Below are 21,704 nucleotides of genomic sequence, written 5' to 3' on the forward strand. Positions count from 1 at the left end.
CCTCATTCCTACTCTTTTGTACCATGTGACACTATTAACCAGTACTGCCTGTTCTTCCTAATCTTAGCCCAACTCTTCAGAATGTACAGCTATTTCCATGGCAAGACACCCTCTCTAGGAGCCAGTGGGCAGTTGGGCAGTGTATCATTGGCCCTCATTCTGAAAGCTGGTGAGGATTAGCTGGTGACTTGTGCTTTTAGTGTGTCAGGGTAGGAGTGTCCAGGATTTCTCCAGGGTTAATGGGCCTTCACAACTACATCACTGGGAAGGGAAGGTTGCTTGCTTGTTTGTCTTCTGCTTAGCATCTTGTATTCTTGGAATCTTTCCATCTGCTTCCAGTGCTTTGATACCCAAAGGCAGACTTTGACTCTCTGCTCGGCTGGTCTGGCTTATTCTTGCCGACTTTGTTTCCTGGTTTTCCATTCTTTGCTGATTTGTTTTTAGCATGGTTTCCCTAAATGACCCTGCTTTGCTTGGTGTTCTCACTGCTTGCTCATGAAAACAAACTCATCCAGTCATTTAAGGAGTGATTATTGAGCACCTATTCTATCCTAGGTACTGTGGGAGTCAGTGGGATTATGGTGATGATCTCAACCGAACATTCCTTATCTTCCTGAGCTAGACAGAAAAGTTAGGTGTAAATCACACCAACCGAGATATTTGCTGTGAAAAAAGGTTACAAATGCAGCTGACCTAGGACATTTGAGATGAGATCTCTGTACCTCCATCTCACTTGACTGGCAGTAACTCCCCTTAATTTTGAACTCTTGCCTGCATCAAGACATGATATGAAGTACCTCATTTTCAATTCTGGCTCTTGTTTTTGGATTGTCTTTCTCCTGCTTGCAGCTTGCTCCAACCCCTTGCCCCACCCAAGGCTGCCATTATTTGTTTTCTTAGTAGTTCATGCAAACCCTGATCATGAACCTGTCTTCCTTTGGAAGCCATTGTCTCCCTTGTTTTCTTAGCATCAGACTCGATTGGTTTTTTCCCCTATACCTTTATTAGCTTCTTTATTATGTTTTCTACTTCTTCTTCCTCTTTGCAAAAAAAGTTGCCCATACCCAGATTTTGTCCTAGGCCCTCTTCTGCATCACCTTACCCCTTTTTGGCAATCTCTTCCATTCTAGAAAACGTTGGGTTACCATCTTTATGCAAGTGGCTGGCTAATTCATCTCTCTAAGTTCTGCTCCAGTTTTCAGGTTCTTGATGTAGAAGTAGGTATTTCCAGGTGTAGAGGCGTATATATAGAGGTATGTATTGCCATGTAGAGGTATGTAATACCCCAAGTAGACTTCATCATCTTCTCTAACTTGGTGATGTTATCGTCTCCCAGTCTCCTTACTTGAAATCTCACACAATTGCCACCTCCTTGCTCTCCTTCAGAAATGCCTGGTTGCCAAGTGGTGCCAGTTTTCCTATGTAATACCATGTTAATAGTCTGTTCATTTCAGTGTCTGCAGCTGCAACTCTAGTTCAGGCCTCCCTTTCCTTTCACCCAGTCTGTTCCGGTTCTTTCCTGAGGTGCAGCTGCTGCCAGTCTTTCTCAACTCTAGATGACTCTGAATGTGCTATGCCAGGTTAATTTTTCCTGAAACACAACTTTGGTCTGTTGTTCTTCTCTTCCGCTCATTCATGCTTCAGACATTCCCAGCTGCCTGTGAGCAGCGGGGCTGGTTTTCTAGGCCTCCCAACTCGTTGTATTTTCCTTGCCACCGCCTCCCTTCATATAGGCTGGACTCCATCCAAATGGAATTAACGGGGCAAGAGCCTGCCTGTGTTTTTCTGTTTGTGTGTCTATATATTTTTTTCCTTTTGCCAACAGTATGCTTTTCTCACATTCTCAGTTCTTAACATCTTTCCTGAAGCGCTCTTGGATTTCCTGATCTGGAGATACTCTCTTCCATCATATGTACATTACCCATACTTAAAAAAAAAAAGTGCTTATCACTCCCCAGCTTGCATTAGTTGTTATTTTAATATGAGTTCTATAAGTCTAATGAACTTCTGTATCCCTCACTATGCCTGGTGTCTAGTATCTTGCAGAAATAGTTGTTGAATTAAGGAGTGGATGAATGCATTTCTGAATGAAACCAGCAGATGGTCTGGACTCCTCTGTGTGCCTTTTCCACTACCTTGTTGTTTATCTAAGACCATCTGTTTCTCTTTCTTCTTGAAACTTCTTGACGTTATCTCTGAATCTCTTCACGTATCAATAAGTGGCTTGTTACTCTGTCTCTGTTGCTTCTCCTCTCCTGAGTTAGTATTAATTTCAATTTCAAGAAAAATTACATCATTTTGGTGAAGGATGTGTGTGGGAAGTTTAGAGGAAAGGGTTTTAGTGTTCAGAATGACATCTTGATCCATTTTATGGGAAAGCAGGCTGCCCATCCAGATTTTGAGAATTTGCAAGTATAGACTTGAATCCTGGGCCTGTGGCCAGCAGAGAGTAGAAAGTAGATGTAGTGATGACATGTTCAGTGTCCAGGTCGAAGGCCAGGGGGCCAGCTGCAGGGCCCCACATTCCAGTCCGCTGAGCCAGGCAGCTAGCTGCCTTGTATTCCTTAGGAGCAGCTGCCGGAGCTTCTGGTCAGATGACTGGTTTGAAGTGATGGCAGGTAAGAGTAGGGAAGTAGATGTCTAACTACAGCATTCCCATCTTTTGAAAGCTAGTGAATCATCTGCAGTTCCGTGCATAGTTTTGGACATCTGGTTGTGGCAGTGAATTAGGTTATGTTTATATTGATGAATTCTAAGGAATGGATTTATTTGATTTTGTAGAAGAACGTCATTTGTCTAAGGTTAAACTTAGTAAATGCCGCATCTCTTGAGCCCTAGTTTAGTACCTATTTCATTATAGCCTTTAGATTCTAGATCTTTATACCATTTTTCAAAACCATATTCCCTCCTGCTCTTGTACATTCCACTAGCTGAATAGAACCTTGGAACTCCTTAATTTCTATCTCATTGCCCTATTTGTGGAGATTTTTAGTTGAAGGGGCCCAAACAAGCAGGCTGGTGATACCCCATGAGGTTGAAGACCTTGAAAAGCAACTCAGGACAGATGGTGTGCTTGACTAACTGCCTAGGAGAAAGTGACGCCAGGACCCAGGAGGGACACCACATTGCCTTTGCCATCCAAGTCCTAAATTTCCGAGAGCACAGAGGAGGCTTCAGGTTAACAGTTCTTCAGTCACCCATCTCTCTTTGGTTTCAGCTAGTGACAACTGAGCTGATCAAGGCCAGAAGAACTCTGAGCTGAGCAGTGGAGGCCCTCCTGGATCTAGAGAGAAGAGGTGACCTTGGAACCAGTAATGAGCCATCCTGACTACCGGCTGAACCTCCGGCCCCTGGGGACTCCCAGAGGTAGCAAAAGGAAAATGGGATCTGCTCTAGCAACTGGAGACCTGAACTAAAGTGGAATGGAGGTGCAGGGCGGGTCTTAGGACTGAGGGAGACTGTAATTCTTTTGGTGACCTGTTAAATATTCTCCTGTGTTATTTACTTTAGAATTGTGTGGTTTCTTGCTGTCTTAATTTATTGTTATATTGATTACAGCTGTTTAATCTCCTCTAGAAAAGTGATGATCTTTTAGTAATTCCCATTTTTAAAAGTTTGTGGCTATAACCAGCAAAGCATACTGAACCCATTATTTGGGTTATGTTCCATGTATATTGTGGTGCTGATTTAACATTCAGGTCTCAAATCTGTGTACATTTTATTCATGTTTCCTTACCAATTTTTCCTCTTTATGACTATTTGAAATCATCATCAGGAAATTTTATTATGTTTTGGTCTTTCTAAATAAGAAAAAAAAAAGGTGAAATATCTCCAGTTTTGGAGATAGAGAGACGTTTGAGTAGAGTTGATTGATGCCTCATGTTTCTAGGCGCGTCCTCTTTGGCTGGCCCACGTGGTGTTGGTGCTTCACCAGGTGACAAAATGTCAAAGAGCAAGACCATACGAGGGAAGAAAAAAAGCATATTTGAAACCTACCTGTCCAAGGAGGATGTTTCAGAAGGCTTGAAGAGAGGAACACTTATTCAGGTGCTTAAAATATATTAGAAGGCTATTCCTTGAATATGTGGAATCAGAAGTAATTGATTACTCATTGAAACTGTTTATTTTTCTCTGCTGTGTGCTTTGAGAGAAATGATGACGTGACAGGCCCAGGGCTTCCCACTTCTCAGACCTGCAATATAACTAGAGCTGTTAACTCGGGAGCCGTTACTTCCAGTTAGGGTTGTCTAGGAGTGCTTTATTGGAAGGGATATATTAGAGCCAGGCCATGGATTGGTGCAGTTTGAATAAGTGGAGAGAAAGAGCTTTACAAGGGGACGAGTGTGAACTGCTAAGAGAGAAGTGGGATATAGCGTGTGGCTATAGGAAACATTGATAGGTCAGTTTGCCTGGAGCACATGGATGCTGACTGACAGAGAATAAGCTTGAAAAGGAAACAGTAAATAGCAGCAGACAATATTTGTTGAGTGCTTTATATTTATAGTTTACAAAATATTTTTACAAGCTAATTCAGCAGTTTGGCTCAGCAAATGTTCAACTGTCCACCGTGAGCCAGGAACAGTTTATATAGTTAGGAGCACACAGCGTGGTTGCTCCCGAGATGAAGGTGGATGAGGCTGATTTTCTGTCCTTTGAGGCTGCAGCCTAGTAGTGCAGCAGGCAGTCATGTGAACAGATGATCTGAGGATACAGGGTAAGTGCTCGGGTAAAAGCGTGACCACTCACTGGAGAATGTTGGGGGAAACCAGGAAACTGTAGGAGGTGACACCTGCAGTGAATATTGAGAGATGACTCATTTGGGTCTATTAAATGAGTGTTATGTGTTGGGAAGGGAGGTATGGAAAGGTAGTGACACTAACGAAGACACGAACCGTGAAACAATACAGAGTGAGACAGCTTAGGTCTCTTCAGGTGTGAAATCTGAGGCAGGTAGTAGGCAATGAGATCGAGAGGGAGGCGAGGCCACATATTCCTTAAAGTAGTCTATTTTATAATTCTTAGTTTAGTATAGAAACATTGCCATGTGTTACCTGGCTTGCTTGTAGATGTCGACTGTGTTCCATTTTCTCTCAGTCCGAGTGTCCAGCTTCTGTATTTGTGTTTGGGGCTGGAGATCCAGCTAATTAACAGATACTGTCATCTTCTCTTCCTTTTTATCCTTTTTATCACCTTTTGTATTTACCTGTGGTCAAGTGCACATGTGCTTAATATAGACTCCTGAATGAAAATTTGTTTTTAACAAATTAATTAGTTGCTCGCTTTGATTTCAGAGGTACAGTTGGTTTTTTTTTTTAAAGCTTCCCTTGATTTCTTTCAGGTCTCTCTTAGGAAAGTTAAAGCTTCAGTTGGACATTTGTTCATTCATTAATCCATTCATTTGCTGTTTATCGTTCAGCGCACATACTGAACTCCATTTTATCTGCAAGTTTCTTGGCCCTCATCTTGTTCTGTGTATGAGGACCTGTTGTGCTTTTCCCATTCTCATCTCCTGCCATTCTCTTCCAGGTACACTCTGCTCAATTCACCCTGATCTTCGAAACTTTGCCAGTAAAAACTCTGCTCTTTGATTCCTCTATGACTTTGTACACACTGTTCCTGGTGTTAGGAATTCTTTCTCCCACTATCTTCATGTAGTTGTGCTTGACCTTACCTAAATGTTACCCCTTTATGAAGCCTCACTTTAATTCTCCAAGTGGAATTGGCCATTACCACTTTCCTGAAACCGACTTTTTTGTTTACCCTTTATTCTAAACTTATTATCATTTCTTGGAATTTATATTTCCTCAGATAGACTGTTCACTTCCTTGTGGGCATGGTCATGTTTTATTCCCACAAATTAGCACAATGACTGGCATTTGATTGATGCTTAATAAATTTATATCGAATAAATCTTTATTTACCGACTGAATAAAGGATCAAGGTACTGTCTTTGAAGAAGAGTGAGAGGATCCTCTGTTGTTATGACTTGGAAGAAAAATTGTTTATAAAATTTACAGAGATAGGCTCAGGAAACTATTCTGCAATGGCATGGTTTTTGCTCCCTCGTATTAATTTTTGCTTTTGAAGCAACTCTTTGCGAATGTTAAAACAAAAAGCTGATCAATATAACAACTCTCATTCCCAGGAGTTTGTAAGTGATTCCTCCTGGCTTGTGACATCATGAGACTCTGCAGCCAGAGCCTCCCCCAACAGATGAGAACAGTTGTTCTTTGCAGATGGGAAAAGGAATGGGTTCCAGATATGAGGTCACCGTGTGAAATATACAACACTGTAAATAAGATTTTCATAGGCAGAGAAACAGAGTCCATCTGTGCAGGCCTTAATGGGTAAGGTAAAAAGCTAGTCAAGAGAAGAAATTTGAATGCTGTTGGAGAAAATTAAACTTATTAAATATATATATTAGATGTAAGCATTTGTTAGCTTTTGTATACAAACTTAAGTATATTGTGACATCCTTTTTCTTTCCCCAAAGAAACTTTTATTGAAAGATAAGAGATGTTTTTATTTTTTTATTTTTATTTAATTATTTTTTAAATAGATCTTTATTGGATTATAATTGCTTCACAGTACTGTGTTAGTTTCTATTGCGCAGCAAAGCATATCAGCCATATGCATACATGTGTCCCCATATCCCCTCCCTCTTGAGCCTCCCTCCCATCCTCACTATCCCACCCCTCTAGGTCATCACAGAGCACCGAGCTGATCTCCCTGTGCTATGCGGCTGCTTCCCACCAGCCAACTATTTTACATTCGCTAGTGTATATATGTCAATGCTACTCTCACTTTGCCCCAGCTTCCCCCTCCCACCCCATGTCCTCAAGTCCATTCTCTATGTCTACCTCTTTATTCCTGCCCTGCAACTAGTTTCAACAGTACCATTTTTTTTTAGATTCCATTATATATGCGTTAGCATATGGTATTTGTTTTCCTCTTTCTGACTTACTTCACTCTGTATGACAGACTCTAGGTCCATCCACCTCACTACAAATAACTCAATTTTGTTTCTTTTTATGGCTGAGTAATATTCCACTGTATATGTGTGCCACATCTTCTTTATCCATTCATCTGTCGATGGACATTTAGGTTGGTTCCGTGTCCTGGCTATTGTAAATAGTGCTGCAGTGAACATTGTGGAACATGACTCTTTTTGAATTATGGTTTTTTCAGGGTATATGCCCAGTAGTGGGATTGCTGGGTCATATGATAGTTCTATTTTTAGTTTTTTAAGGGACCTCCATATTGTTCTCCATAGTGGCTGTATCAATTTACCTTCCCACCAACAGAGCAAGAGGGTTCCCTTTTCTCCACACCCTCTCCAGCATTTATTGTTTCTAGATTTTTTGATGATGGCCATTCTGACTGGTATGAGGTGATACCTCATTGTAGTTTTGATTTGCATTTCTCTAATAATTAGTGATGTTGAGCATCTTTTCATGTGCCTCTTGGCCATCTGTATGTCTTCCTTGGTGAAATGTCTATTTAGGTCTTCTGCCCATTTATTGATTGGATTGTTTGTTTTTTTGATATTGAGCTGCATGAGCTGTTTGTATATTTTGGAGATTAATCCTTGTCTCTTGTTTCATTTGCAAATGTTTTCTCCCATTCTGAGGGTTGTCTTTTTGTCTTGTTTATGGTTTCCTTTGCTATACAAAAGCTTTTAATTTTAATTAAGTCCCATTTGTTTATTTTTGTTTTTATTTCCGTTACTCTAGGAGGTGGGTCAAAAAAGATCTTGCTGTGGTTTATGTCAAAGAGTGTTTTTCCTATGTTTTCCCCCAAGAGTTTTATAGTGTCTGGTCTTACATTTAAGTCTTTAATCCATTTGGAGTTTATTTTTGTGTATGGTGTTAGGAAGTGTTCTAATTTCATTCTTTTACATGTAGCTGTCCAGTTTTTCCAGCACCACTTATTCAGGAGGCTGTCTTTCCCCCATTGTATGTTCTTGCCTCCTTTGTCATAAATTACGTGCCCATATGTGCGTGGGTTTATTTCTGGGCATTCTATCCTGTACCATTGATCTATATTTCTGTTTCTGTGCCAGTACCATATTGCTTGATTACTGTAGCTTTGTGGTATAGTTTGAAGTGGGGGAGCCTGATTCCTCCAGCTCCGTTTTTCTTTCTCAAGTTTGCTTTGGCTATTTGGGGTCTTTTGTGTTTCCATACGAATTGTAAAATTTTTTGTTCTAGTTCTGTGAAGAATGCCATTGGTAGTTTGATAGGGATTGCATTGAATCTGTAGATTGCTTTGGGCAGTATAGTCATTTTCACAATATTGATTCTTCCAATCCAAGAGCATGGTATATTTCTCCATCTGCTTATGTCATCTTTGATTTCTTTCATCATTGTTTTATAGTTTTCTGAGTACGAGTCTTTTGTCTCTTTAGGCAGGTTTGTTCCTACGTATTTTATTCTTTTTGTTGCAGTGGTAAATGGGAGTGTTTCCTTAATTTCTCTTTCTGATTTTTTGTTGTTGATGTATAGGAATGCCAGAGATTTCATTTTGTATCCTGCAACCCTACCAAATTCACTGATTAGTTCTAGTAGTTTTCTGGTGACATCTTTAGGGTTTTCTATGTATAGTATCATGTCATCTACAAACAGTGACAGTTTTACTTCTTCTTTTCCAATTTGTATTCTTTTTATTTCTTTTTCTTCCCTGATTGCTGTGGCTAGGAGTTCCAGAACTGTGTTGAATAAGAGTGGTGAGAGTGGACATCCTTGTCTTGTTCCTGATCTTAGTGGAGATGCTTTCAGTTTTTCACCATTGAGTATGATGCTTGCTGTGGGTTTGTCATATATGGCCTTTATTATGTTGAGGTAGTTTCCCTCTATGCCCATTTTCTGGAGAGTTTTTATCATAAATGGGTGTTGAATTTTGTCAAAAGCTTTTTCTGCATCTATTGAGATGATCATATGGTTTTTATTTCTTAATTTGTTAATGTGGTGTATCACATTGATTGATGTGCATATATTGAAGAATCCTTGCATCCCTGGGATAAATCCCACTTGACCATGGTGTATGATCCTTTTAATGTGTTGTTGGATTCTGTTTGCTAGTATTTTGTTCAGGAGTTTTGCATCTATGTTCATCGGTAATATTGGTCTATAATTTTCTTTTTTTGTGTTATCTTCTTCCAGCTTTGGTATCAGGGTGATGGTGGCTTTGTAGAATGAATTTGAGGTGTTTCTCCCTCTGCAATTTTTCGGAAGAGTTTGAGAAGGATGGGTGTTAGCTCTTCTCTAAATGTATGATAGAATTCACCTGTGAAGCCATCTGGTCCTGGACTTTTGTTTGTTGGAAGATTTTTTTTTATATATATATATATATATATTTTTTTTTTCTTTTTGCGGCATGCGGGCCTCTCACTGTTGTGGCCTCTCCCGTCGCGGAGCACAGGCTCCGGATGCGCAGGCCCAGCGGCCATGGCTCACGGGCCCAGCCGCTCCGCGGCATATGGGATCCTCCCAGACCGGGGCACGAACCCGTATCCCCTGCATCAGCAGGCGGACTCCCAACCACTGCGCCACCAGGGAGGCCCCTGTTGGAAGATTTTTAATTACAGTTTCAATTTCATTGCTTGTGATAGGTCTGTGTATATTTTCTAATTCTTCCTGGTTCAGTCTTGGAAAATTGTACCTTTCCAAGAATTTGTCCACTTCTTCATGGTTGTCCGTTTTATTGGCATATAGTTGTTTGTAGTAGTCTCTTATAATCCTTAGTATTTCTGCAGTCTCAATTGTGATTTTTCCTTTTTCGTTTCTAATTTTATTGAATTGAGTCCTCTCCCTATTTTTCTTGATGAGTCTAGCTAATGGCTTATCAATTTCGTTTATCTTCTCAAAGAACCAGCTTTTAGTTTTATTGATCTTTGCTATTGTTTTCTTCATTTCTATTTCATTTATTTCTGCTCTGATTGTTATGATTTCTTTCCTTCTACTGATTTTGGGTTTTCTTTGTTATTCTTTCTCTAGTTGTTTTAAGTGTAGGGTTAGATTGTTTATTTGAGATTTTTCTTGTTTCTTGAGGTGAGATTGAATTGCTATAAACTTCTCTTTTAGAACTGCTTTTGCTGCGTCCCATAGGTTTTGGGTTGTCATGTTTTCGTTGTCATTTTTCTCTGTGTATTTTTAAATTTCTTCTTTGATTTCTTCAGTGATCTCTTGGTTATTTAGTAGCGCACTGTTTAGCCTCCAGGTATTTGTGTTTTTTACAGTTTTTTTCCTGTAATTGATTTCCAGTCTCATAGCGTTGTGGTCAGAAAAGATGCTTGATACGATTTCAATCTTCTTAAATTTTCCAAGGCTTGATTTGTGACCCAAGATGTGATCTATCCTGGAGAATGTTCCATGTGCACTTGAGAAGAAAGTGTATTCTGCCACTTTTGGGTGGAATGTTCTATAAATATCAATTAAATCTATCTGGTCTGTTGTGTCACTTAAAACTTGTGTTTCCTTATTTATTTTTTGTTTGGATGATCTGTCCATTAGTGTAAGTGGGGTGTTAAAGTCCCCTCCTTTTATTGTGTTACTGTCGGTTTCTCCGTTTATGGTTGTTAGCATTTGCCTTATGTATTGAGGTGCTCATATGTTGGGTGCATAAACATTTGTAATTGTTATATCTTCTTTTTGGGTTGATCCTTTGATCATTATGTTGTGTCCCTCCTTATCTCTTGTAACAGTCTTTATTTTAAAAATCTGATACAAGTGTTGATACTCCAGCTTTCTTTTGATTTTCATTTGCATGGAGTATCTTTTTTCCATCCCTTCACTTTCAGTCTGTATGTGTCCCTAGGTCTGAAGTGGGTCTCTTGTAGACAGCATATAGATGGGTCTTGTTTTTATATCCCTTCAGCCAGTCTGTGTCTTTTGGTTGGGGCATTTAATCCATTTTCATTCAAGGTTGTTATCAGTATGTATGTTCCTATTACCATTTTCTTAATTGTTTTGGGTTTGTTTTTGTGGGTCTTTTTCTTCTCTTGTGTTTCCCACCTAGAGAAGTTTCTTAAGCATTCGTTGTAAAGCAACATTAGTAAATCAGGGGTACGATCAGAAGGTTTGAAGATGCCAGCACCAAGGAGGTATAGCAGGAGCCAGTGAGATGAACTTCTAAGTATCTGGGGATTTTGATAGAGAATGGAGGAATTTTTAAAGCTGTAGTGGGGAAGCAGGGGGGAAACATTCTTCTTCTGGTCCCTGAGCTATATGGGATAGGAGAGAGAAAATCGGCTCTCTTTGAGAGCACTTGAGGGAACTGGTCACATCAGGTTTCAGTGGAGGCAAGGAGGCACCAGAGCATTCAGAAAAGAGATGGAGGATTTGGAGCCACCAGTTCCAGGCTTAGGAAAGGGTTGAGGAGGAAAATGAGGGATGAGGGTTTGGGGCAGATTAGGCGATGGTCATAGAAATATGGAAATGGAAGTTCTGGACTTATGTATGTAGGTGAGTAAGACAAGACATCTGCTAGAAGTCTCTTTCAGTTACAAGGCCATTTCTTGAGATGCTTTGCTGACAGCTTCTTCAGGCTGTGGGGATGACCGTGGTCTGCTGTGGACTCTGCTAGAGATTTTTCTTTCTTAGTGTGATCTGTACTCTCAGGGGATCTGTTCCTGAGGTCCAGTTCTTAAGAGTATGCTCCAGTCAAATTGCAAACATTTTTCTTGAACAAGGCATGTGTCTCTCCTTGTGTGCTTTTATATATCAGGAAGTTTGGGATAGACAATCAAGAATAGAATCTTTTTGGTCCTTTTAATAGTTGTTCTTTTTTTTTTTTTTTTGCGGTATGTGGGCCTCTCACTGCTGTGGCCTCTCCCGTTGCGGAGCACAGGCTCCAGGCGTGCAGGCTCTGCAGCCATGGCTCACGGGCCCATCCGCTCCGCGGCATGTGGGATCTTCCCAGACCGGGGCACGAACCCGTGTCCCCTGCATCGGTAGGCGGACTCTCAACCACTGTGCCACCAGGGAAGCCCAATAGTTGTTCTTTTCAAGAGTCGAGATATTTTATAATAACTATACATCGAGTATATAACCTTTAAACATTGCAAATCACTATGGTATATACCTGTAACTTATGTAACATTGTACATCAAACATATCTCAATAAAAAAACACACACAGACAAACAAACTAGAGCAAGTTACAGCCCTGAGCAGCCTGTTTCCTTCCCCTGAGTCCAGCTGTGGCATCTCTGGGTGCTCTGTCATTACAGGTACTTTCAAAGCAGAAGGCATCCTCATCTCTGTACTTCTTCATGTACTAACCATTCACTGAGCTTGAAGGGATGATAGAAGATCAGCAGTTGAAAAAAAAGAAACTTGGGGGCTTCCCTGGTGGCGCAGTGGTTGAGAGTCCGCCTGCCGATGCAGGGGACACGGGTTCGTGCCCCGGTCCGGGAGGATCCCACATGCCGCGGAGCGGCTGGGCCCGTGAGCCATAGCCGCTGAGCCTGCGCGTCCAGAGCCTGTGCTCTGCAACGGGAGAGGCCACAACAGTGAGAGGCCCGCGTACCGCAAAAAAAAAAAAAAAAAAAAAAAGGAAATTGGGTCAGAAAATGAATTTTAAAAAATCAATGAGTTTACTTTTATTTATTTGGAGTGTTTATTTCCTCTCACTAGACTGTAAACTCTGAGGGTAGAGCCTATCTATTATTACTCTCTCTCCATTGTGGCCCCATCACTTAGCATAGTGCCTGTCATGCTAATTGTCAGGAGGTATTTGTTGAGTGAGTGGATGAATATTGAGGATAAATATAATAAGCCTTTTCCTCCCTCCTCCAACAAGAAACAGCTGCTCTAAAAGTGAAATTGCAGTGACATTCATAAAACAGGGACTGGCCTCTGGGAGCTTTGCCTGCCTTCCTTCCCTGTCCCTCTGTCTCTTACCCTAATACAGCATTGGTGGTAGAAGAGTATTTGCCCTCTTAATCACTCTTGCCTATATTTCCTTTCTGATTTATCTTCAAATTTTCCTCCTCCATCAAGGACCAGGTCAGGCACCATCTCTGGAGCCTTGCCTAGTGCCCCCAGCTGAAAGTAAGCTGTCCCCTCACTTGTGGCATTCTTCATGTTTTACTTTATAAACAAAGACTGAGCTTGGTTCTCACTCTCCCACATTGTCTGTCTCAGGGTCTGGCACATAATCAGAATTCAGTCAATAATTATTAAGTTAAGGACTGAATGAGGATTTGTAGTAGTCTGTGTGGGATTTAACAGTAATATAAATTGTTGCATGGAAATTTGTAATTTAAACATGGTGTACCAGCGAAAGAAAGAATTATTTTCTGCTTTATTTTATGCCCTCACCTATTTTGTTAATTGTGTATCTTTGAGTCTTTCAGTATTTTAGGGGAGAGATGTTATTTAAAACACTTTCTCAAGACACCCTTTTGAGTCTGACTCTTAGGAAAATAACTGCCTCCATCCATGTGTTCCAGTGGCCTTCAGATGCAGCTGTAAGTGGGGAGGGTTACAGCTTCCTGCAAGAGCCTAAAATACTGAACTGCTGTTGAAGACGGCCCCACCTGCACCCCTGTGCGTAAATAGAGGCAGACCCTGACTTGGTGCTGGACTGACGTGAAGTTGAAGGCAGACTGGGTGGCCTGGCTGTTGGAGCCAGGATTCCCACTTACATTAAGAGCTGATTCTGGACCATTTTGAATTATTGACTCATTCAGCTCTGCAGAGGGACCAGAGTAAAAAATATGCATCCAGCCCCTCCAGACTAAGTATTCAACCTGGAAGTCAACCTGTATCACTTTGAAAATTGTCACAGAAGCAAGCAACTGTGGGAAGGTCTTATAGAATAAAAAAAGGTCATTGTGTAGTGAGGCATAATCCCCCGTAACCTTGTTCTTAAAGGAAAGGTTTATATTTGAAGACTAGCATATAAGGGCACATAAAATCCCCATAGTTGCCACTTTCCCACTCCACGCCAAACTCTGTTGCTTCTCACCCCTGCCCATTCACTGCAAGGTGCCAGTGTGAGCTTTTAGTGTTGGATGGAACTCTGTGATACAGACATCAGCATAAATCATATTTCATGCATTTAATGAATAGTTCTCATACATCTAACTTGTTTCCTAGATCGAATTGTTAAATTAATTTTAAACTTTTTATTGACTAGTAACATATGTATGGAAAGATTGTAAGTGTGTAACTAGTTAAATTTTCACAGATTTTATTTTTTATTTTAAAGGGTGTATTGAGAATTAATCCGAAGAAGTTTCATGAAGCCTTCATTCCTTCCCCGGTAAGTTCAATAACTTTATAATAAACCTAATGTCACATTTAATTTTTTAGATGTGCTGTAAAACTGAAATCATATATTCTAACTAAGAAACAGAGTAGTAAAACAAAATTGAGGATGGGCAAGGATTTGTTTCAAATTTAAATAAACAAAATTCGCCTTTGGTTAACAGCCCCTTCTGCCAATCTTAAAAAACACACTTCAAATGAAAGGGATGGCATTTATTACTAGGCTGCAGGGAGCAGCTGAACCCACACAGATACCCACCAGTTCTTGTAATTGGACACCCTTGGTTTATAGCTTAAAAGGATTTATGGGTTTTTCCACTGATTTAAGTTAATCTCTCCTAAACAAATATGCTATCTACTTTCAATCTACTGCATGAGCTATTCTGCAAATTTGTCCAAAAATAATGTGTATTTTTTTTTTTTTCTGGTCAGAGTTTCTCACTTCACCTTTATGCAGGTGATAGACTTGGTACAAGGCTTTTTACCATTGGCTCTTTATAGTCTTCTTAGGTTCCTGACTCACTTTAATAGGCTTTGTCTCATTAAGGGAAGTTCACTCTGACATATATTTAGCAGCAGGTCTCTGGATAAGGTTTGATTGTGCAAAGCTGGGAAAGCAATATTCTTAAATTCTTGGCCTAACTTTTCCAGCATGCCATAAATAGGATAGCCATAGAATTAGATGTTTCACAGTGGAAGAGATTATAGGAAGAAACTTCGGCTCATAGATGAGGAAATGGAATACATATATTTCAGTTAACATATTTCATTTTGTGAAATCACAAGTTTAATGAGAATACAAGTTCAGTCACGTACTTCATAGGTATTATTATTGTTGTTGTTTCAATAACCTAAGACCTATTCTGAAGCTGAGTTTTGTCCTTTTTTCCCTTGCCCTTGTCCTGAAGCCAAGGATTCACATTTGTATCTCAAGTTTAGGTCTTACCCACTGGCTTAGATAAAAAATGTCACATGTCACCTTGTTCTCTCTTAGTCATTTTCTGTTCCTGTGACAGAACATGGTATATATTGCTGACCCTGGTGCTTAGATTATAGAATTGAGCGTCAGATTTGAGGTAGTAACTTAGCTGAGGGAGCTATTCCATCACAGTGGGAGCACAGTTTACGTGGGTGTTAGATTTCAGAGTTTGCTCATAAGGTGAAATTCACATTCAATAATCATAAAAATTACCCATGAAAATCTCTTAGGAATATGCCATGTTGGAGAGGGAGTAACCATCTCTCAATAAGTCTAGCATAACCAACATTTTCTCCACATTAGAAAGGGTGATTGTTTCTCTTTGGCATACCAGTTGAAGGAGCTCAATTATACTAGGGGCCCCACTGTGTGAAAAACATGGATTTTTTTTTTTTTTTTTTTTTTTGCGGTATGCGGGCCTCTCACTGCTGTGGCCTCTCCCGTTGCGGAGCACAGGCTCTGGACGCACAGGCTCAGAGGCCATGGCTCACGGGCCCATCCGCTCCGTGGCATGTGGGATCTTCCCGGACCGGGGCACGAACCCGTGTCCCCTGCATCAGCAGGCGTACTCTCAACCACTGCACTGCCAGGGAAGCCCAAACATGAATTTTTTAAGCACGAGAATCATACCCAGTGCAGTAAGGAGTTCACCCTGAGAGGTGCCTGGGAACTGAGCAGGTCGCCCTCCCTGCACACTGAGGTTTGCTCTCATTGATGGGAATGATAAGTGGAACTACATACAGTATTTTGACAATTTTTCTGCTTGCTTTCTCTCTCTCCTGAGTACACAGCATTGAATTTTCTCTAAGTTAGATCCTTTTTAGGCCGGCTCCTGATGAGTGTGTGGCCTAGGACAGAATACAGATGGAGGCACACATACCTTATATTAAATATTTAAAAGTTATAAATCAGACTAACAAACTGTTAAGTAAAATACATTCATGACAGATAAAATATATTCCTTGCCAGATATACCTCCATGTACTTGTACTGGGGTTCAGATGTAGAATTCTCAAGACTCCTTGGAGCTCCATGCTGAAAGGTGGCTGCATGGAGAGGGTCCACCTCTGGCCTGCCCCTCTTCCCTTCCCAGTTCTTGCTCCCTGTCCCCTCTTTGCTGCCCTCCTGCCTCCTACCCTCCATTCATCAAGGGCCCTTGCCCTCTAGGTGAGCATCTTATCCCACATGTCCAAGCTCTGCCCGTACCCCTTAGAAATACCCACCCATTAGCCACCTGTCAGGTCTAGGGGTGCCACCTGTGATGTGGTCTGCGTTTGGGAAGACAGACCTGAGGAAGGTGCTTATATATGCCCTGGAAATGGGCTTGGGGCTGATTACAATCCATTTAGCCTTGAGAACTCCTTACCTGTTGAGGAGGGGTGTGGTCGGAGGAGGGCCAGAGCAGAGGTCCTCTGAAGTGTTGGCCTAGTTATGTTCCTGTAAGTTAAGTTCATGTGATTTAAATTTGCAAATGATGTGTTGCCACTGTTTAATCTGGCTTGTTAAAGGAAGTTAGGCAAAAGTTACTGATGTTTCAAAAGCTCAAGTTGTTCTCCCACTTGAAATTGTACTCCTGGCATGTCCTATTTAGAATTTTTTACAGTTGTGATATTAGGATTGGCTTACTTCTATACCTCTTTTATTCTCTTATCTGGCCACTGATGGAGTAATAAAATTGTCTCAGAGGGAGAAAAAGTGCTAAATGACTCACCTCTACTACAGAAGCTCTATCAAGGCCCAGCTATAAGTGATTGTAGATACTCCAGTTTTGGACACTGGCACAATCCTGCATTCTGGTTTTGTAGATTTTCTGGTCAGTTTCAGGTTTTAGAAGCATTATGGAGAGCAGTTGAAGGGGGAGATAGTAGAGGCAATGAATTACATGTAGGTAAATCCCACCACTGGTCTAGATTTCTGAGTATACGTAGCTCGTGCCGATGTCAACTGTGAACTTGTATGAACTGGAAAAATGCTCACAGGTAGACAAGAAGGTAGGATATCAGAAGCAGGGCCTGACTGTTACCTGTCCCTGCTTTAGCAGGGAGAATAAAGATAGGAATTGATAGAAGATGAAGCCTCTGCTCTGACAATAAGAAACGGAAAGTTTCTTTTATTGTAAAATGAAGGGGTGGATTAAATATTGTCTAATGTTCTTCATAACTTTAAAATTCTAAAGTTTTTGGAGAAACAAAAATAGACTAGATTTGATCAAATTATTTAGGTTTATTCTTATTGACTCCAAAAACAGTTGAGAACTTATACAGTGTCACTTTCTGTGTTAAAATATATACATATATCAACAGGCTAGAAACAATGAATTGATCATCAGGTATAAAAAAGTACTTTGTTTTGGGGGAACATGATTTAGGTTTATTGTAGTTTCTACTGATAGAAAGTTGATATTCATTTTCCTATGACAAACTCAAAATACATGGGATGTTACTTCTGTGTGTACCTGCTAGTGTTCTCTTGTTCTCAATAAAAGTAAGAATAAAACCATGTAACTTTTTCAAAAAACCAAGATAAATTGATATTATTGAGGTGCCTTTTTATCCGACTTGGGCATAAGATAAAGAGGAGAAATGGACCAGATGTAAAAACCTGGCTTTTATAAAAAGCACAGTTTCAATTCTGAATTATATTGGTGCAAGGAGTTCTGTAGCTTTTTTGTGCATCTCATCATGGGAGGCACTCTTTGTACATCTATGGAATTTATTTCTGGTCCAAAGGGAGCTATTCCATTGGTGGAGGATGTTCTGAACATCATAGTGTACTTGGGCTGTCCTCCCCACTCCTGCCTCCTAAATATTTAGTTAGATTACCCACAGATCCCTTTATATTTCCAACAGGTTGATCATTATCCATTTTTCTTTTTTTCCTATTCTTTCTGATGGGTAGATCAAGTCTTCTGGTGTTCAAATGAAGGAATGAATTCTTTGGCCTTAAAAAGTAGTTAAGAGGTTATACTGCTGGAAACTCAGCTGTGCTCCAGACTAGAGCCCCCTTACCTATGCTATGGATTTTCTTCTCCTAGAAATACCTATGCTATTTATTTTCTCTTATTGCATGTACACTGCTTTTTTTTTGTTTACAGTGTATGATGGATGTATATGAAAAAAATATATCTTTGGGAAAACAATTACAGTTTGTTAATTTGGAAAAAAAATGTAGTTAGGAGGGATTAATTCAAACTTTTAATATTGAGCTGTCCTCAAGTATCTTTAAAATAAGAGATTCTGCAATAGATGCAGGCTTCTGCATGAATCAAGTAAGAGCTGAGTTGTGATTCAATATCTATAGATTTGTGTATTCGAGGTTCAATTCAGCCCTGCTTCTCTTCGTTTCTTGGGATAGAAACATGACAATACCAATATCTTACCCTCTTAACTCTCTAAGCTAAGAGTGGTGTAGCTGCTTCCGAAAGAGGCATCTGATTGCATACGTTTTGACACATGATGATGGGTTCGGATGACCTCTAGACAGCTTTATTTTCATTGTAGAGAAGTCAGAGAGATCCCATTACTTTATAAATTGCAGAAGGCAATTGATGTGTGCCACACTTCAGTTGTTCACTCTTTATTTACTGGTTGCCTCTTCCTATTTCTCTGAGAAGCTTATCATGAACCGTCTTTGTGGCTGGCACGGTAGCTATTCCTTAGGGACTAGGGTGGGTCAGGTTTGGCAAAGTGTGCAGGCCACAGCTGCTAGCCTGGAAATTGAATTGGAAATTGGAAATTGGAAGTTGAACAGAAAGACTGTTCTAAAGATCTCTAATGGTTTGTAATTGGAAACTGTAAAAAAAATACTGAGTACATGAAATCCCATTCTGTGAGTGTGGTGGTAAATTTGCAGTGCTAATTTTATCTTTATTTAAAATATCATAGTAATTACCTGCAGTCTATTGAGTGTAACATCAACTGTCTCTAGTAGAAAATTTTGACTGGTGGTGGCTTTCCAAGCCAGTTTGCTGTTACCTCCTTTGAGAAAAATTAACATTTTACTTCCCCCTTATCCTCTGAAAAGAAGCACATAATATAAACTCTTGGAAGGATGAAAGGATAAGAGTACATGTTTGCATGTTTGTTTGTTTTTTTGCATATATGTATTTTATTTATTTATTTTTATACAGCAGGTTCTTATTAGTTATCTATTTTATGCATATTAGTGTATATATGTCAATTCCAATCTCCCAATTCATCCCACCACCACCACCCCCCTCCCCTTCTCCCCTTTCCCCCCTGGTGTCCATACGTTTGTTCTCTACAGCTGTGTCTCTATTTCTGCCTTGCAAACCGGTACATCTGTACCATTTTTTCTAGATTCCACACATATGTGTTAATGTATGATATTTGTTTTTCTCTTTCTGACTTACTTCATTCTGTATGACAGTCTCTAGGTCCAACCATGTCTTTGCATGTTTGTTGGTGAAACATTTTGAAAATGTTTAATTTTTTCATGGAACCTTATAGCTGAAGGCATGCTTTTCTTAGCTACCTTTTCCATTTAATTATTTTTGCAAAGTAATTTGTCTTGATAAGAAGACTCTGGCAACTAATTAAGTTTGGCAGTCGATACCTAGGGAGTTCACTGGGGCTACACTGCTTCAGGTGGATTGTTTTTAAGTATGTGCTTGAGGGGAATTCCCTGGCGGCCCAGTGATTAAGACTCGGGCTTTCACTGCTGTGGACCTGGGTTCAATAGCCAAGACATGAAAACAACCCAGGTGCTAATCAACAGACGATTGGCTTAAGAAGATGTGGTATATATACATTGGAATATTACTCAGCCATACAAAAGAGTGAAATACTGCCATTTGCTGCAACATGGATGGACCTAGAGAATATAATGCTTAGTGAAGACAGAGACAGACAGAGAAAGAAAAATACTATATGGTATCACTTATATGTGGATTCTAAAAAATAACACAAATGAATCTATATATAACAGACTCACAGACATAGAAACAAATTTATGTTTACCAGAGGTTGGAGAGGGACAGTTAGGAATGTGGAATTAACAGATACAAACTACTGTACATGAAATAGATAAGCAAATAAGATTTACTGTATAGTACAGGGAATTATATTCAATATCTTGTAATAACCTATAATGGAATATAATCTGGAAAAAAATAACTGAATCACTATGCTGCACACCTGAAACTAACACAGCATTGTAAATCAACTATACTTCAGTTAGAAAACAAACAAACAAGCCACATTGCTCTCTCTGCCACTTCTTTGGGGGGAGTGTGACTTTGCTGGTTTTCTCCTAGAGAACCCAACTCCTGGAGCTGGTTGTTGCTCCTGCCCTTGGTTGGTTTTCTTTGGGGATTACATCAATATGTTGTTGTTCTTCTGTTTTCTTGCAAATTGTCTACTTTTTACCTTTCCCTTACAAAAATTCAGTCATGTAGAAAAGGTACCATCATGCTTTACTTTATTTAAAACCAAAAAGGGTAACTTACTCCTTTCTCATTTCAGTTATGAAAGCATGCAGTCCTCGTTTTCTGCTTTATGTATTTTTGTTTGTTTGGTTTTGGCTCGTCTACAGTAGATCTTCTCTTATTTGGTGATTTTTTAGTATTATGTTAACCTGCTCTTCTATGTTCATCACCATTTCTATTAGTTCCAAAGAGACTGAGCTTCCTCTAGGTCTGTTTGTGGCTAAATACTAGTGTTCCTGTTAACTCAGTGGACAGTTTGTAGAGTCTACAGTTTTTAAACCAAGGAAGTAATTTTTGGTTCCAAGCCGTGGTAAACTGACTACTTTATTTCCTTCTCCAACCTAGGATGGTGATCGAGACATTTTTATTGACGGGGTTGTTGCTCGTAATAGAGCCTTGAATGGGGATCTGGTGGTTGTGAATCTGCTTCCAGAGGAGCAGTGGAAGGTGAGTTAAATTTTCCTTTTATAACTGTAGCCTTTTCAGGGCCTTTTGCAGTAGTGCATCAGTGAGACATCATTAACTGAAGCAGTCACAGACCCCTAAGGCCCTTGGTTGCCTCAGAAGCAGACCACAGAATTCTTGGGACATAGAAGCATTGGGTGCGCAGACATTTAATGATTTCGGTTCACCTTGTTCCCTCCCCTATGATCTGTCTTCCCTGTCACATGTTTTACATTGGTTTCTGGTAATTTTTAGGATAGAAAAACAGCTTGCAGGGGACATTCAAACCTGATATGTATTAATATCCCACATTTAATGCTGGGAGAACTAGAAAGACAAAGCCATAGGGATGGTGCAGTCTTCACATGTTCTTGCTGCCTCTCCTGGAGAACCCAGGCAACACATCTCTAGTTCTGTGATGTCCAGTTTGGTAATTGGACTTCTCGTGGCAGATAAAAATAGACTGTGTATTTTTATAAACCAGAAATTTGGTAGCAGATGAAAACGTTTTTAACATGAGAATATTCTGGGTTTTAGTCTCCATCTGTGTCTGTCAGCTGAAA

General features: G+C 40.1%; 1 protein-coding gene across 4 annotated transcripts in view; it reads left to right on the forward strand.

Moving 5' to 3' along the window:
- The window catches only part of DIS3L2 (DIS3 like 3'-5' exoribonuclease 2), a 382,646-nt gene that overhangs the window by 51,434 nt on the left and 309,508 nt on the right, over nucleotides 1–21,704 (forward strand). For 3 of the 4 annotated variants that reach the window (XR_014016571.1, XM_081243341.1, XM_081243343.1), the window contains exons 2-5: nucleotides 3,218–3,366; nucleotides 3,890–4,047; nucleotides 14,214–14,267; nucleotides 21,043–21,144. Coding sequence is in view for 3 of the 4 variants with exons in the window: in XM_081243341.1 (XP_081099467.1) it covers nucleotides 3,315–3,366; nucleotides 3,890–4,047; nucleotides 14,214–14,267; nucleotides 21,043–21,144 (366 nt within the window). In the remaining variant the exon portion in view is untranslated. Of the gene's footprint in view, nucleotides 1–3,217; nucleotides 3,429–3,889; nucleotides 4,048–14,213; nucleotides 14,268–21,042; nucleotides 21,145–21,704 lie in introns of those variants that run through there. The other variant, XM_081243342.1, reaches the window with a different exon arrangement.

The sequence above is a fragment of the Mesoplodon bidens genome (genome assembly GCF_964165515.1).
Source record: "Mesoplodon bidens genome assembly, chromosome: 8".
NCBI classification, from domain to species: Eukaryota; Metazoa; Chordata; class Mammalia; order Artiodactyla; family Ziphiidae; genus Mesoplodon; species Mesoplodon bidens.